At 39.4% G+C, this 13,482-nt stretch overlaps 1 protein-coding gene across 5 annotated transcripts in view; it reads right to left on the reverse strand.

Moving 5' to 3' along the window:
• The window catches only part of USP3 (ubiquitin specific peptidase 3), a 74,177-nt gene that overhangs the window by 19,018 nt on the left and 41,677 nt on the right, over nucleotides 1-13,482 (reverse strand). For 3 of the 5 annotated variants that reach the window (XM_088172382.1, XM_014879132.2, XM_014879136.2), the window contains exons 2-3: nucleotides 3,309-3,369; nucleotides 1,431-1,562 (exon numbers count right to left, since the gene is read on the reverse strand). In XM_088172382.1, coding sequence (XP_088028508.1) covers nucleotides 1,431-1,513 — 83 coding nt within the window. In that variant the 5' untranslated portion in view covers nucleotides 1,514-1,562; nucleotides 3,309-3,369. Of the gene's footprint in view, nucleotides 1-1,430; nucleotides 1,563-3,308; nucleotides 3,370-10,825; nucleotides 11,259-13,482 lie in introns of those variants that run through there. The other 2 variants (XM_014879135.2, XM_088172381.1) reach the window with 2 other exon arrangements.

Consider the following 13,482-nt stretch of genomic DNA (forward strand, 5'->3'; position numbering starts at 1 on the left):
TCACTCTCCACAATAGTTAATTATGTCTCCAATTTACCCAACATTTGCTTTAACTGGCAGCACTATTTGACAGCAGGCTCCACAGCACTGTCCAAAACAAATGGGGGAAAGTTGATCTGGACACCTTCTGCTACATCTTTAAACTTCTGTGCTCATTTAAATTGGGTGCAGTAACAGATTGAAGTATCTTTCCCTGATAATCATGTGGGAAAAAACCTGAAATACCCTAAATGAAAGCAAAGATAAACTGCTTTTGAAAGCTGTTCAGCTTCACATTAGCACAGAAGTTATAATTTGCTGGTGAATTACCCACAACAGGAACTCCCCAAGGCAAAGCTGGCTACAATTGGTTCCAGTTCACCCATAGATGACTCAGCCCTGACTACAGCAGAAAAGACATCACATGCTGATCTGCTTCCCTTCGGTGCTCCCACACACACACACAGCCCTCTGCAGGTGCAGGTCTGCCTGCCCTGCCCTCCCCAGAACAGCTGGGGTCACTAACACATCCCACAGCCCCCAGTCTGCCTGCTGGTATTTTGCAATGCCGTGCAGGGGTTTGGGATAAGGTCAGCAGGGTGCTCAGACTTGCTGCTGTAACTCATCAAGCCTCAGCAAGTTGGGAACACTATTTGTTATAATGGAGATACAATCAAAGACTTCAAACACCCTGCTAAAATTCCTCCACAGATTATTAGCTTCAGAATGACTGGAAGACAGGGCATAATTCAAACAAAACAGAAAGCCACAACACACATCTCAGCTGCTCAGTAGAATACTCAGTGTAATACTCAGTATTAATAGGGAAAGTGAAACTAGCTTCCCACAGCTGTTGCCATGCTGGTAACCTGTGCATAAGTATCCCTTAGAAAACTTGACTTCTCATGTATTCACACAGATAAAAATGCTGGCCATTAAAATCAAATGCAAATAAAAGCAAAATTCCCCTACATCACTGTCATGGTTAAACCATGACAATCACAAAGCAACTCAAACCCTTCTTCTATGCATAAATGCCTACAGCTGCTTGCACCACCATCTGAGCAGTTTTTGGGTTGCTCCAAACAACATTTCTTCAGGTGAAATCACATAACTGGGGTTTTACGTGCAGGGGATAAAAAATATTTGTTATAGAAGCATTCCTCATAAAACTGGATACCCAAACTTCAACAAACACTTTTTTTTTTTTTTCCCTGATGAACTATCCAAAAGACACCCAATTATTTGAACAAAATACCGATTAGAGGAGCCACATACCCAGTAATTTTACAAGACCATAACAGGGATTTCCCTGAGCTTTACACTGCTCAACTCTTGCACTGCCATACTGCACAAGTAACAATGTGTGTAACATAATGCTTCACAAGAGTCTGATGTTTTCATCTTATAGTATACAAAAAGTTGTCAAATTATAGTGTTTAAACCCTTACCAGTATGTACTGTAACTACTGCAATCCATACACACAGTATGCTGAACTTTCTCCTGCTTTTCTGTTTTCTTATGATTGGTCATAGGAATCTGTGCATCTTCGTAATGCTTTTTTGCATGGCCATTCACATATCTAAAACAAATGTAAAAGAAATAAGTTTATACTTTTAAACAGCTGATCAATATTCATTTAAAAATAGGAATAAAAAAGGCATCCAATATTTACACCAGCATTAAAAAGGACAATTCACTTGTGTGAAAACACTGGCTAAATTTTCCAACATTTTCCCCCTTTACTCTCTCCTGTGGTCCAAACTAGCCCCTTCACCTCCTTCACCAAACCCCAGGATGTGTGCTCTTAACAGACTAATGCACTTCCACAACAGAGAAAATTCCCTTTTTCCATACCTGTAGTGCAGTTAGTTCTCTGTACTGCTTTCCCATACACTCTTCTTACAGCTCTACTTTTTTTCCCCCAGCACTTATGTCTGGGATCCCTTTGACAGACTGCTGACTCCCATTTTTCAGCTTTCCCATTCTGCAGCATGATTTAATGTTACAGTCATTGAGTTCATGAACTTGAAGGGCGCTGGAGCTTGTGGTTACATAATGGAATAAGAAATCTAAAATCCTGCCACTCTTTTGCTGACACAATGAGCATTTTCATGCTCAAAATTTGAGATACAGGAAATTAAGAACCTTCAATTTAAAAAAAAAGTGTCATTATAAATGCAAAAGCCCTAAGGTGTATTTTATCTTCTCATTCAATTATTTTCCATTCTAAGGATGGGAACAGTTTGGAAAGACAAAACAAACTGCATAAATAACTGACTCAATGTCTACCAACTACACATAAAGGCCATTTGTGGACAGTAGTAATTTTTTTTTAAGATTAGTAACAATTAAAATATTCCAATTGTTTATTGCACACCATTGCATATCATGAAGTATCTCCCCCTCTCTTAGCTCTCACCAAGTATAAATATATTAAATAAATAAATTGAGAGAAAAAAGGGGTGGTGTCAAAAACTCTGAGTAAGACATTATTAAAACCGTGGCACTTCGTGGTACCCAGATCAAACAAACAAAACCTGGAGTTCATTCAATCCACTTTAAAAGACAAAGTCACTAAGCTTAATGATGCCTTCCCAGAATACCAGCACAGCAGCACAGATGTTACCCAACAGACACAAACACATTCACATCTCAGATACTGCCTAAATGTCAACACTAACTATTCCACTAATATGTGCATCTCAAACATTTATGTAGCAGCACATTTTCTACAATTATCCTGACATATAAATAACAGCATTGACTGCATAATTGCTCAAAAATTTATTTGGTGTACTTCAGCTAATACAGACATCAAGGTGAAGCCTGAAGGAATTCTGATGGCAGCTACTTCTTACATGCTGTGGCAATAACTTTAGGTCTGAAACTACACTGCAGTACATTTAAGCTATTTTCAGGCTCAGATGAATAGTTGCTGTTTCTCTCAAAATAAGCTGTGCCAACTTGTGGCTTTGCCACAATTTTTATTGTACTTGTCTTATCACAAAAGAAACATCTTCTATGGAATGGAACTTTATGATAACCTACTAAATTATCAGTTCCCCACACAGTTTTTGAACTGAGCAGTCCCATCTGCTGTCCACTTTACTTTAAAAACCCAATGAAATAAAACCTCCATATCTTGAGTATAATCTCTGGACTCTCATAAGGTAGCAAAGAACCTTGTTAAGCATAAACACACAATGCTAAATGAGAAAACGAAATGTTTATTTCAGGGAAATTTTGAATGAACTGCCTCAGAGCCAAGCAGCAAAGGAGAAAAATAAAGGTGATTAAAAGATTTGCACACTGACATTGTACCCACCTTCCACAATGGACACTCGAACACGTCAGGCAGACCCAGGGACTTTTATTTGACCGGCACACTATAAGAGATTTTAAAAAAAGGTGTCAAAAGAATGAAGTCTACTTGATTTTAAAATACATTACAAAAATGTCAGAAGGACAAAAACACTGGTAAACCTTCCAATTCTTTCTTTTGGCTTTTAAAAACAGTCCAGTGAACTCAGGATAAAAAGCTACAGCACTTCTGTTTCAAAAAACTTACAAGAAACCATTTTAAAGAAGGGATTGCAAGAAAGCCTGGCAATCTGGTAAGAAGCACACAGAATAAATTAATGTGCAATGCATGATAATGCACCATGCACCACTTATACAATGTGTATTCCTATGCTGCAGTGCTGGTAAAGAACTTACCCATAATGACCTCACCCTCAGTCCTGCAGGAGCAGCTGAAAAGTTAAAATATAACACCAGTGCTGTGCTTCACAATCTACTCAAAGACATCAGATGTTATCTAAATTTTTCGCTGTCAGATTTTAAGTCTAGAAAATTTAAAACATGGATGTTTTAAGTGAAAAGGCCTAAACAAAAAAAAGTGGCAAACACTAAAAAAAGATGAAACACCATCCCAGGATAGAGCCATAGAAATGGGATATTGCAACTCTAACTCCAATCCAGCAGCAGGGATGCTATGAAATGCAACACTTAGATTTGAATGAAATAAAATTAACACAGAATTTACAAAAATAATATTACACTTTCAAATATCCAACTAATATGATGAGAAAATTAAAATAAAATGCTAAGGGCACTGCTACAAGGGCAGAAAACAAAAATAAAATACGACCTCTATTATGCCCAAAATACAAAAAGGTATGATACCAGAGCCATAAATTTTACACACCATAAATTTCTGCTGCTTGGAGCAGCCAGTGAGGAGAGTCACAGAGGAAAGAAAAGGCATTGGGAACATGGGGGTCTGTGAGGCCAGGGGGTAGAAAGACAAAGAGAAGAGGACTGGCCCGGCTGTACACGTAAATGACTTCTATTGTTATTTATTGTGGGAAAGCTTGAGAACAGCCTCCCCTTCTGGAGTCACACCTTAAAACAAGAACTGAAGCAGGACAGGAGCTGCTCCAGGGTAGGATCATCCGAGCAGGCTAATTCAGGACGTGCAGTAAACTAAATACAGTTCACCAAGCTACAAACCATGGTACACAGCAAACTGTAAAGATCCAAGACTATCAGAGAAAACCAAGCCAAAAGCAGTTTCTTTATCAAATTTAAATGTTCATTAAAAAGGGGTCAATTTTGATTCAGCAGAAGACTGACAAGCTTAGCTATTTAGAAGAGCTAATATATTTTTCCACTACCAGATTTTACCTTTTTGATTTAAATTGGGTGGAAAAAAAGAGTACAGTGATTTTTAAACAATTGTTTTTTGCATTTGAATTTATTATTACAAATAGTATTTCAATTCAAAAGCTAAATCCAAGCCATGTTTAAAATCAGAATATTGCTGTGTTACGGGGGGGAAAAAGGCACAGTCTCAAAAAATATATTATGAAGTAACTTCTTCAAACTCTTTAGTCAAGACTCTAGAACTGCTTCCTTCATTTACTTGAGAAACAGATTTTCTCACGTCTCAGTTATTTGGCACTGGTTCAGCAAAACCCAATTTTTCTATTTCTAAAGCTACTTCTTCCCACAGCTGTGATGAATATCTTGCAATAGACAGGGCAGCCAGGTAGAGCTACTTTGGTTTACATTTCAATTCAGTAACGCGGAAGAAGTTTGTCTAATTTGACCAAAATGTTACCAAAACCCCCGAAATTTAACACTGGCAAACAGAAGAGAAAGGGAAGATCTTAAACAGTCATTAACAATTAAAAACGGGCTAAAGGAGTCACTGGTCTACCCAAATACAATATTATTTGCTTGAATTTACAAACTGCAATGTAAAACATTAACCAGAAGGAAAGAAAAAGAAGCCAAAACCATTCATGCATTTAATCTGTGTTTAAGTGCTGTGTGAAGAAAGCACTACCCTACACTTTCCATGCCAGGCACATGAAAAGGCCTCCCTAGCACTAAAATCCAAACAGAAATCTCCCACTGTGAAACAACATGTCTGTTTTCACTATGTTCTCATCATCTATGCATGGAACTGCTTCTTAACCAGTAGGTCAAAGCATTATGATGGAAACTACTACTCCTTCTTTCCACCACTACCAGACAATTACAATTTCACATTCAGGTACTTTAAATACCTGCACTGCTTGTTTGTCAAGTGTTAAATTATACTGAAGGAGTGCTCACTCTGCAGGTTTAAATGTTATGCACAAAGCCAGCAAACAAGTCCAACCTCTACACAATGCCAAAAAAAAAAAAAAAAAAATCACATACACTAAAATTTTCCATCTTTCATATCAGGAAATAGGAATAGATGGCTCATTTGTTGCCTTTAACTTTTAGGAAGAACTTTGCTCCAATTGCATCACATCAGAAATGTGTAGTTTGTGCAGAAGATAAACATCTCCACCCACAAAGAACTCACACCACATGGAAGTGACTCCCACTAAGATTAAACACAGAATCCAGTGTTACATCTGTGACCTCCAATTGCTCTGTTCTCAGAGAATTACACAACCGATTTTTTTAACACATTGCTGGAGATCACACGCTGGATTTTTCTGAGGTTGGCTTGGCAGCTGTCTGCATTAAAGCCTGGCTCTCCAGCCATTCCTCAGTTCAGATCCTGAAGCAGTTATTATCTTGCTACTTTATAAATTAGACTGGAAGTTTCAGGCATTAGCCAGGACTCTATCAAGACAGGCACTATGGAATACACAGCAAAATCACAGTCACTGTCCAGAACTACTTGTAACCTAAACTAGAGATCAGCAGTTCAGCTTCATGGGTAAAGACACTGCACATTATTCCTTTCAGACGGGGTACTGACATGAATGCAGTAAGCTTCAAAGTGGACCAGAAGTGAGAGGGAGAGCAAATCCATTTTCAAGTCAAAGAACATTACACAGCCCTGGAAGGTGACCCCTAGAACAGACTTGGGTGTTCTGGACTTTCAGGACAATCATGAGGAATGACTTTCAAACCCATTTGTATAGGTACAGATGTATTCGCTCCCTAATCAGTTTTCCAATTGGGATTTGGGGGGTTGGCTTGTTTTTCTTTTAGCACTAGTTAAAAAAAAGAGAGGGGAGCATCACATTAGCATCCCTTACTTTGGATTAAAATTAAGGTCAAACATCTTAACCGTATTAAAAAAAAAACCTGTCTTATTTAGTGGTATACCAAGGAACACTGGCTGTTTTCTCAGCTTGAATAAAGTTTGGCTACTGAAACAGCTACCAACTGCTTCAATTTGCTGTATTTTTAGAATAGATTCAAGTGGTCAGGCAAAGACGACACTAACGTGTCAAAAGAAAAGGGAAAGCAAAGCTGCAATGCCACAATCTTATCTGAGGCCGTTTGCCACCTTATATCAATATCATCTTAATTGAGGAGCTTAGAAACACAATTTTTCATCATGTAATAGGAAGAGAAATCATTCTGTAAAAGAACTCTAAGTAAAACCTGATTACTGACGTGTTACACAGTCTGCAAGGCCCTCTCTGAATGAAGAGAAACATCAATCCATCCCCAGGAGAGCAAAGACTCATCCCTAACTTTGGGAACATTCAGAGACGCCCACGCAGCTTCCACTTTTTGCAAATCACCCAGATAAGGTTCACTGAGTTATGCCAAGCAGAATGAGCAAGATAGGACTAATCAGCTTGGTGTTCTCACCACAGGGTCCCCACCCCATCCTACCCTCATGATCATGCAAATATGTACTTCTCGTGCTTGACTTTTTTTTCTTACTGAAAACTGACTCGAAGTGCACTCATGTGAAGCACAACTGCTCATGTGATGCACAACTGCATTTTTTACACAAAGATGCAGATTGCCACTGAAGGAAAGTTACAGCTATGCAAAAGTATCCACCCGATTTGTGGATCAAATGGGTTTGTTTAAACAGCACACTGCAGAGCTGAGAAACTGGCGATAGAAAAAAGCAGCAGGAAGAGGAAGAGACAAACAGGAAGCAGTTTTTGTACAGCAGCCAAGTTCAGAAACCTGCAAGATGCAGTGGCCGCCAGAGATCTGGCAGCAGCACAGCCATGCCATCGACACAGCACGAGTGACCCCGGGCCAGAGCTGCTACAGAACTGTGCTCACAGCCAGGGTTTAAAATAGCCCTTCATGGCTACACTACAGAAAAGGTCACCAAATATCAGCACATTACAATATTTTGGTCCTTCTGTTAAAAGCACATTGAATAAAAACAAGATTAGGGTCACTAAAGTATTCCAAATAGTCTCCACAGCCTTTACCAGACAGCCTGGGCTTAGCTCTCACACGGAGCTGTAGCAGCACTCCTGTGTTACTGGCCCAGTTTTACACCTCGATACCACAGTGACCTGCACAGAAACATCTCCAGACTAACTCACCTCTGGTCAGTTCACTTCATGTTCACACAATGGGCCAGCTGTACTGAAACGAGCTAAACTGAATAAAAACACCCCATTGTTGCTGCACTCGGGAAGAAGGAACAATATTTACATACTTGTGGTGTCAGTGGTACACTGACACTGAACTGAGGAAATCATGCCACAAACACGAGCACTTGGTGACAAACACAAACCTATGCTACATAAGCACTGCATGCTGTATCATGTGACACACGTGTGCTTATCCAAAAAAACCCACAGAAATACTGCTACAAGAAACGGACTGCTTTTCCTTTCCAATACCTTTACCTTAAATTTTGCCTTAAAAATCTCTCAGTGTCCTGTTTAATTACAATTTAGTAGCAGGCCTCCCATTTTGCTCCTTACAGAACCTGACAATTGCAGCAAAAGAGAGCTGGGCAGTCACCACTAGCAACATACAAAGAAAAAAGCAGCAACAATCCACACAATAAAATGAGAAACCCTTTCTTTGTAAAACACGACCCTTCTGCTGTGACACATCAGGCCTAAGGAATAAGACTGAAAGGTACCTTTTCCAAGAATCTGGAAGTAAAGGTGGGAGAAATTTGCAAGCAAAAATCCTGGTGACGATACGAAATTCTGTACAAGTATTTAACCAAATTTATACAGATCCTTTTAGTAATAGCATTTCAAAGGCAAAGATTTTCAGTCACAGGATTCAGAGCATGTCTCAGGAAGCCCATTTCCATTTTACAGATGAGAACAAGAGATAAAGTAATTTACGAAAAGAATTTTACCAGCATAGATCAGAACTGAACCTACTAGCCCATACACCTTAGTCCTTTAAATCATTTTAACTGCAGCCAAGTAGAAGATATCCCAAAATCATCACTCTATGCAAAATTTGTAAGGTGATTTGTCAAAACAGCTCTGAATTGAACACATAAAACCTCCCATATGCAATATTCAACAGGCATCAGGTGTCTGGGAGTAACCCATGAAAGCTGGTATTCCAAGTAGGGCATCACTCAAGTTATTAACCTATGAGAAACATCAAGGAGACAAACGCGTTGGATGTGGTCCCTCCTCTGCACTTACAGGCTAGAGCTGCAAAAAGGCTCTGCCCACTGCTGGAATTCACAGCTCTGGAACTCCCTCTGGACGCAGGCATAAATGGCTTCAAAGGCTGAATAACTCAGCGGAGGAGTTCTCCACAAAATCCCTATTCATTCAAGATGTGAACATCTCAAGTTTAATGCATGTACCTCCTACCATTAAAACACCTTCTTTACAGATAACTTTTAAATGCTGAGGGAAGACTGACAGCTCCTTCTCATGAGTAAATAATTCTTCAGGGGAACAGTGAGACAAAGCAAGAGACGGAGAAACTTTCACTCAGCCTAGCAGTTACAGCTTTCACCTAGGCTGCAGGCTCCACAGCAAGGAATATGCATGCACGCTACATTCAAAATCCACCCCACAAAACACTCAGTTGTTAAAATTGAGCCTGGAACCAAGGATTTTCCACCAAGATGAATGGATCAAATCACAACATTAGAGAGCCATGTGCACTCTTTCCTCCTGGCCCACAAACTCAGTCATAAACCAGCCTATACAATAAGCAGCATCTCAAGGTAAAAATCACAAGTCTTCCTCATCACAGAACATTAGTCAAGACTGCAGGGTATGTGCATATGTGCAGAATTAAACACTCTGGCATTGAAAAAACACTTTGCTGCCAGAAACAAAGAAGCCTGAAAGAATTCAGTTCTCCTCCAAGGCACATTAGTCATGTTTACCAGCAGCATGTAAAAATCCCTGACAGGTAATGTAAGTTCCTTACTACTAAGTACACATATACCAACACAAGTGATCAGGTTTCCAGCTTCTGACAAATCATTTGTGTATTTAAAAAGGCAGTTCCTCCAAGTGTACACACAAGCTTTATTATTATCTGATCCTACTGTATGTTTACATTCAAGAGGAATCAAAAGTACTGAAAAGACAGGCCAGGCCCTAACATACCCAGAAGTGCAGTGAGACTCCTAACACTATCTTATAATCTAGGAATAGGTTCTTAGAAATTAAAGGCAGAGTTAAATGTGCATGGTTGTTGACTGTGGGGTTTTTTGTTTGGGTGGGGAATGTTTAAAGCATATTTGCATTTGGGAAAAGCATCTGCTCCACGTTTAAGAGGGCCAGCCAATTCCAGGTGAAGAACTGTAGTAGAAGACAGGTGACCGAAAAAGGAAGTAAATGTTGCAAGAGCATTTTTTTAACCTCTGAGCAGATGAAAGCCCCATTCTAAACAAAGAATGCAGCAAAAAGGAACACTACAGGCTTTGAAAACTAGAGACATGGTTCTACACTTAGAAGCCAGCTAGTTTTACTGTCCGGGTTTTAAAGAATACTCCCATTTGTTTTCAAACTTAATTTCAAAGCTTTTCTTTCTCTCCTTCCCTCTACCCCATTAAAGAAGTTCATACGTGCACTGAATTTGCTCTAAGCTCTTAACTGTTACAAAAAAAATGATTCTATTTAACAATATGTTACATTGATTTGTAAGACATCTTTACTGCATATTCTAGAAAAACAGCGTTCTAGCCCAATCAGACAGAAGGGGAAAAGGTTTTCAATTATACTATTTAAAATGTTTTATTTTAAAATGAGCTAACATACACATGACTAAAGTAAAAGTTAAGAAAAGATTAAGGAAATTCCAATTACATTTATAACAAAGCAAGAGAATTCACAAGGAAATAAGTCTCCTGGTAAGCTAAATATTACTAGACATATAAAAATTTCAAAGTCCTCTTTAACAATCAAGAAAAGTCTCAACAATATCAAGTTGTAGCCTTACGCAAATCACACTCAAATAAGATTCCAAAGAACATTTAAAGAAAGAAACGTATAACCCTCACTTGCAGCTATGGAAAAAACCCAGTTACTTCCTCTATCTATCAGCCAAAATCAGAAAGATTTTTAGTAAGAAGACAAATCATTTAGTGATAGTTTGTGATCTACTATTTGTGCTCATGCATACCTGTACATGTAGTTCCGTCCTCCTTGTGCTAAATAAAAGCATTGCTCAGTCTCATAAAAGAAATTTCACAGATAGTTACAGTGAACCATTCCCATTTACAGTGGAAAATCTTACCTAATTTAGACACACTAAACAACACCTGAGTAAGAATATAAACCACGGGTAGGTGCACAACTTTTCACAGAATAAGAAGGCCCCTGAAGTGCCCAACACATTCCTAAAGCTGAAGAACGTCAGAGAACAACGTGATCAGCTTCATGTGCCTGGAATTCCCCTCCCCTACACTCAAGCACGCTGGCTTCAGCTCGCCATTCGGATTATGCAATCACAATTCCACTCGGAGAAACGCGGATGTTACAAAAACGCAGGGTTTTTATCGGCCTGTATTGTCAGCGCAGCGATGGAAAAGCAGCCAGGGAGGTCACGAAAACTTCTAAGCAGTGTAAACAGGTCCCCAGGAAGTGGCTGAACAAACCGGGGGGAGGAGGTGCCAAAGCAAAGCCAGGGCAGCGGCAGCGCTGCTGCAGAGCCGAGCTCGCTGCTGCGGGGAACGGAGGACAGAGAGAGCAGCGCCGCCCGTCACACACACCCGGCTCCCAGGCCACCGCCAGCTCCCCCGGGAATCTCATCCTGCTGCCTGCCCAGCCACACTTCAGCACAGCACAGGCGTGCCAGCAGCTCATCCTCCTGCACATACCGCGAAAATCACATCCCACCTGAGAGCCAAGTGTGGAAAGACACACAAAGAAAACGTTGGGGCAGTCTGATCTTAATGAACAAGCACGGCCAAAAGCATTTTTTAAAAAATTACGGCCTCTATTTCTCCTTCACACTCTAAAAACATTTTTTTAGTTGTTTGGCTACTTTGGTAACTAAGTAGCATACAAATTTAAATACATATATTTTAAAATAGAACGCTTTTTTAGGCCTTCACAGAAAAACAGATATTATTCCTCAGTGCAGCAGTAGTATCAATAAAAAAAGTAGTTAGTCAATCTTTATGTTAAAGCAAGTCCCATAAATGCTCATTTTCAGACAGCAGCCAGAAAAAACACAGCAAAGCCAACAGTATAATGCCATTTTGAGTAAGTCAGCAATTAATAGCAGGTCAAAATATTCAAGCTGGGAATAGGAGGGAAAAGAGGGGAAAAACAGAAAGAAGTCTTTTTGCTTTCTTCGTATAATCTAGTAAATAATCTGTTTGTAGTTGCCACTATTACATTCCTACTTCCCCCATACCAGCAAAAGACACATTAAACCATCCCTGTGACAAAAATAAATAAATAAATAAATAAATACATGACAGATGAAAACATTACCACATCAAAGCATGAACTGAAGGATAAGGTAAACCCCCCCAAAATTAAAAGAATCAAGGCTATTTTGAGAAAATACACCTATTTTGACACAGACAAGCAGATGCTCCTATTCCCACCTATGATTACCTAGAAAAATCAGTATTTCCCTGTTTGATCTTAATAAGGACCTTGAACCCCCATCCCCAAACCTGAGTGTATCACCTTGCTTCACAGGCAAAGAGCTGCTTGCACCCCCAGCGGCAGGCCAAGCTGCAGAACCACCACCCTGCTCTGCCAGGCTGCCTGGGGGAATTGGGATTAGATTCACCAGGGTAATTAAATCTGCCACAGAAATCTCAAACTATGTTTATGAGACCCAAAATTATGCAAGATATTCCAAAGGGGGTAACCCCAGAGGACTGCTTTGACATACCAGATAAGACTGCTAAATGCCAAGTGTACTCATCATGTCAGGTACCATTGAACACACCTTATAACCGAGGAAAAGGATTTTTAGGGACACTACTCCCATAACAAGGGCACCATAAAGCAATTCCAACTTACTCTACAATAAAATCTGTTTCCTCCAGCAATACTGAAGTATAAATCAGAACAGCCTTAATTAGTTTTCAGATCCGAATTTTTTATTAAATTGCACTTTCTAACCTTCATGGAATATTTTAATTAATGGCCTTTAATCACTTTTTACCTGGGTAAGGAATTTTAGTTAAAACAGTTAACAGCTAGTTAAAGCAAAGCATGAACTGGTTACTAAATGAAGTGAGTGGTACCAATCAAATGAGAAACGGGTCAAAGCTTAATTTCATTCCAAACATTGCAAACTGAAACTTTCACTCTGTCAACTTCAGACACACATGTGACAAAAAAAAATTAGCAAGTCTAAATGTGACAGGCTCAGCACCCCGACACGATCAGACAAACCATCTTGTTTTAACACCTGCATACCCTGAAGAGCTTGGGAAAGGCAGGTGAAAATCATCCTGCTTACATTGAAACCAGCTGTAATGAGATTTTCCCTAATCTGAGGTAAATCAAGAGCCTGCCATACACACAAATGTCTCATCCTGCTTCCACAATTCCTCACACGATTCCATCTCCTCACCTGCCACACTTTGAAGAGTTATTTCAAAGCACTGGATACTTACAACAGTCAGTAGTAAAATTTGCCCTTCAAAGTTGATCTTCAAATTCATAATGAAGATTAGATCTAGTTTCTTAAAGGCAATATATTAAATGTCTACTTCTTTCCTCTGAAGCATTTCTTCCCCAAACTAGTCTAGTGTTAAAATTTTGTGATAGATTATGATTGTTGAGTATAAACAAAATTTTTAAAATAAA

The sequence above is a fragment of the Sturnus vulgaris genome, chromosome 13 (assembly GCF_052056855.1).
Source record: "Sturnus vulgaris isolate bStuVul1 chromosome 13, bStuVul1.hap1, whole genome shotgun sequence".
Taxonomy (NCBI): Eukaryota; Metazoa; Chordata; class Aves; order Passeriformes; family Sturnidae; genus Sturnus; species Sturnus vulgaris.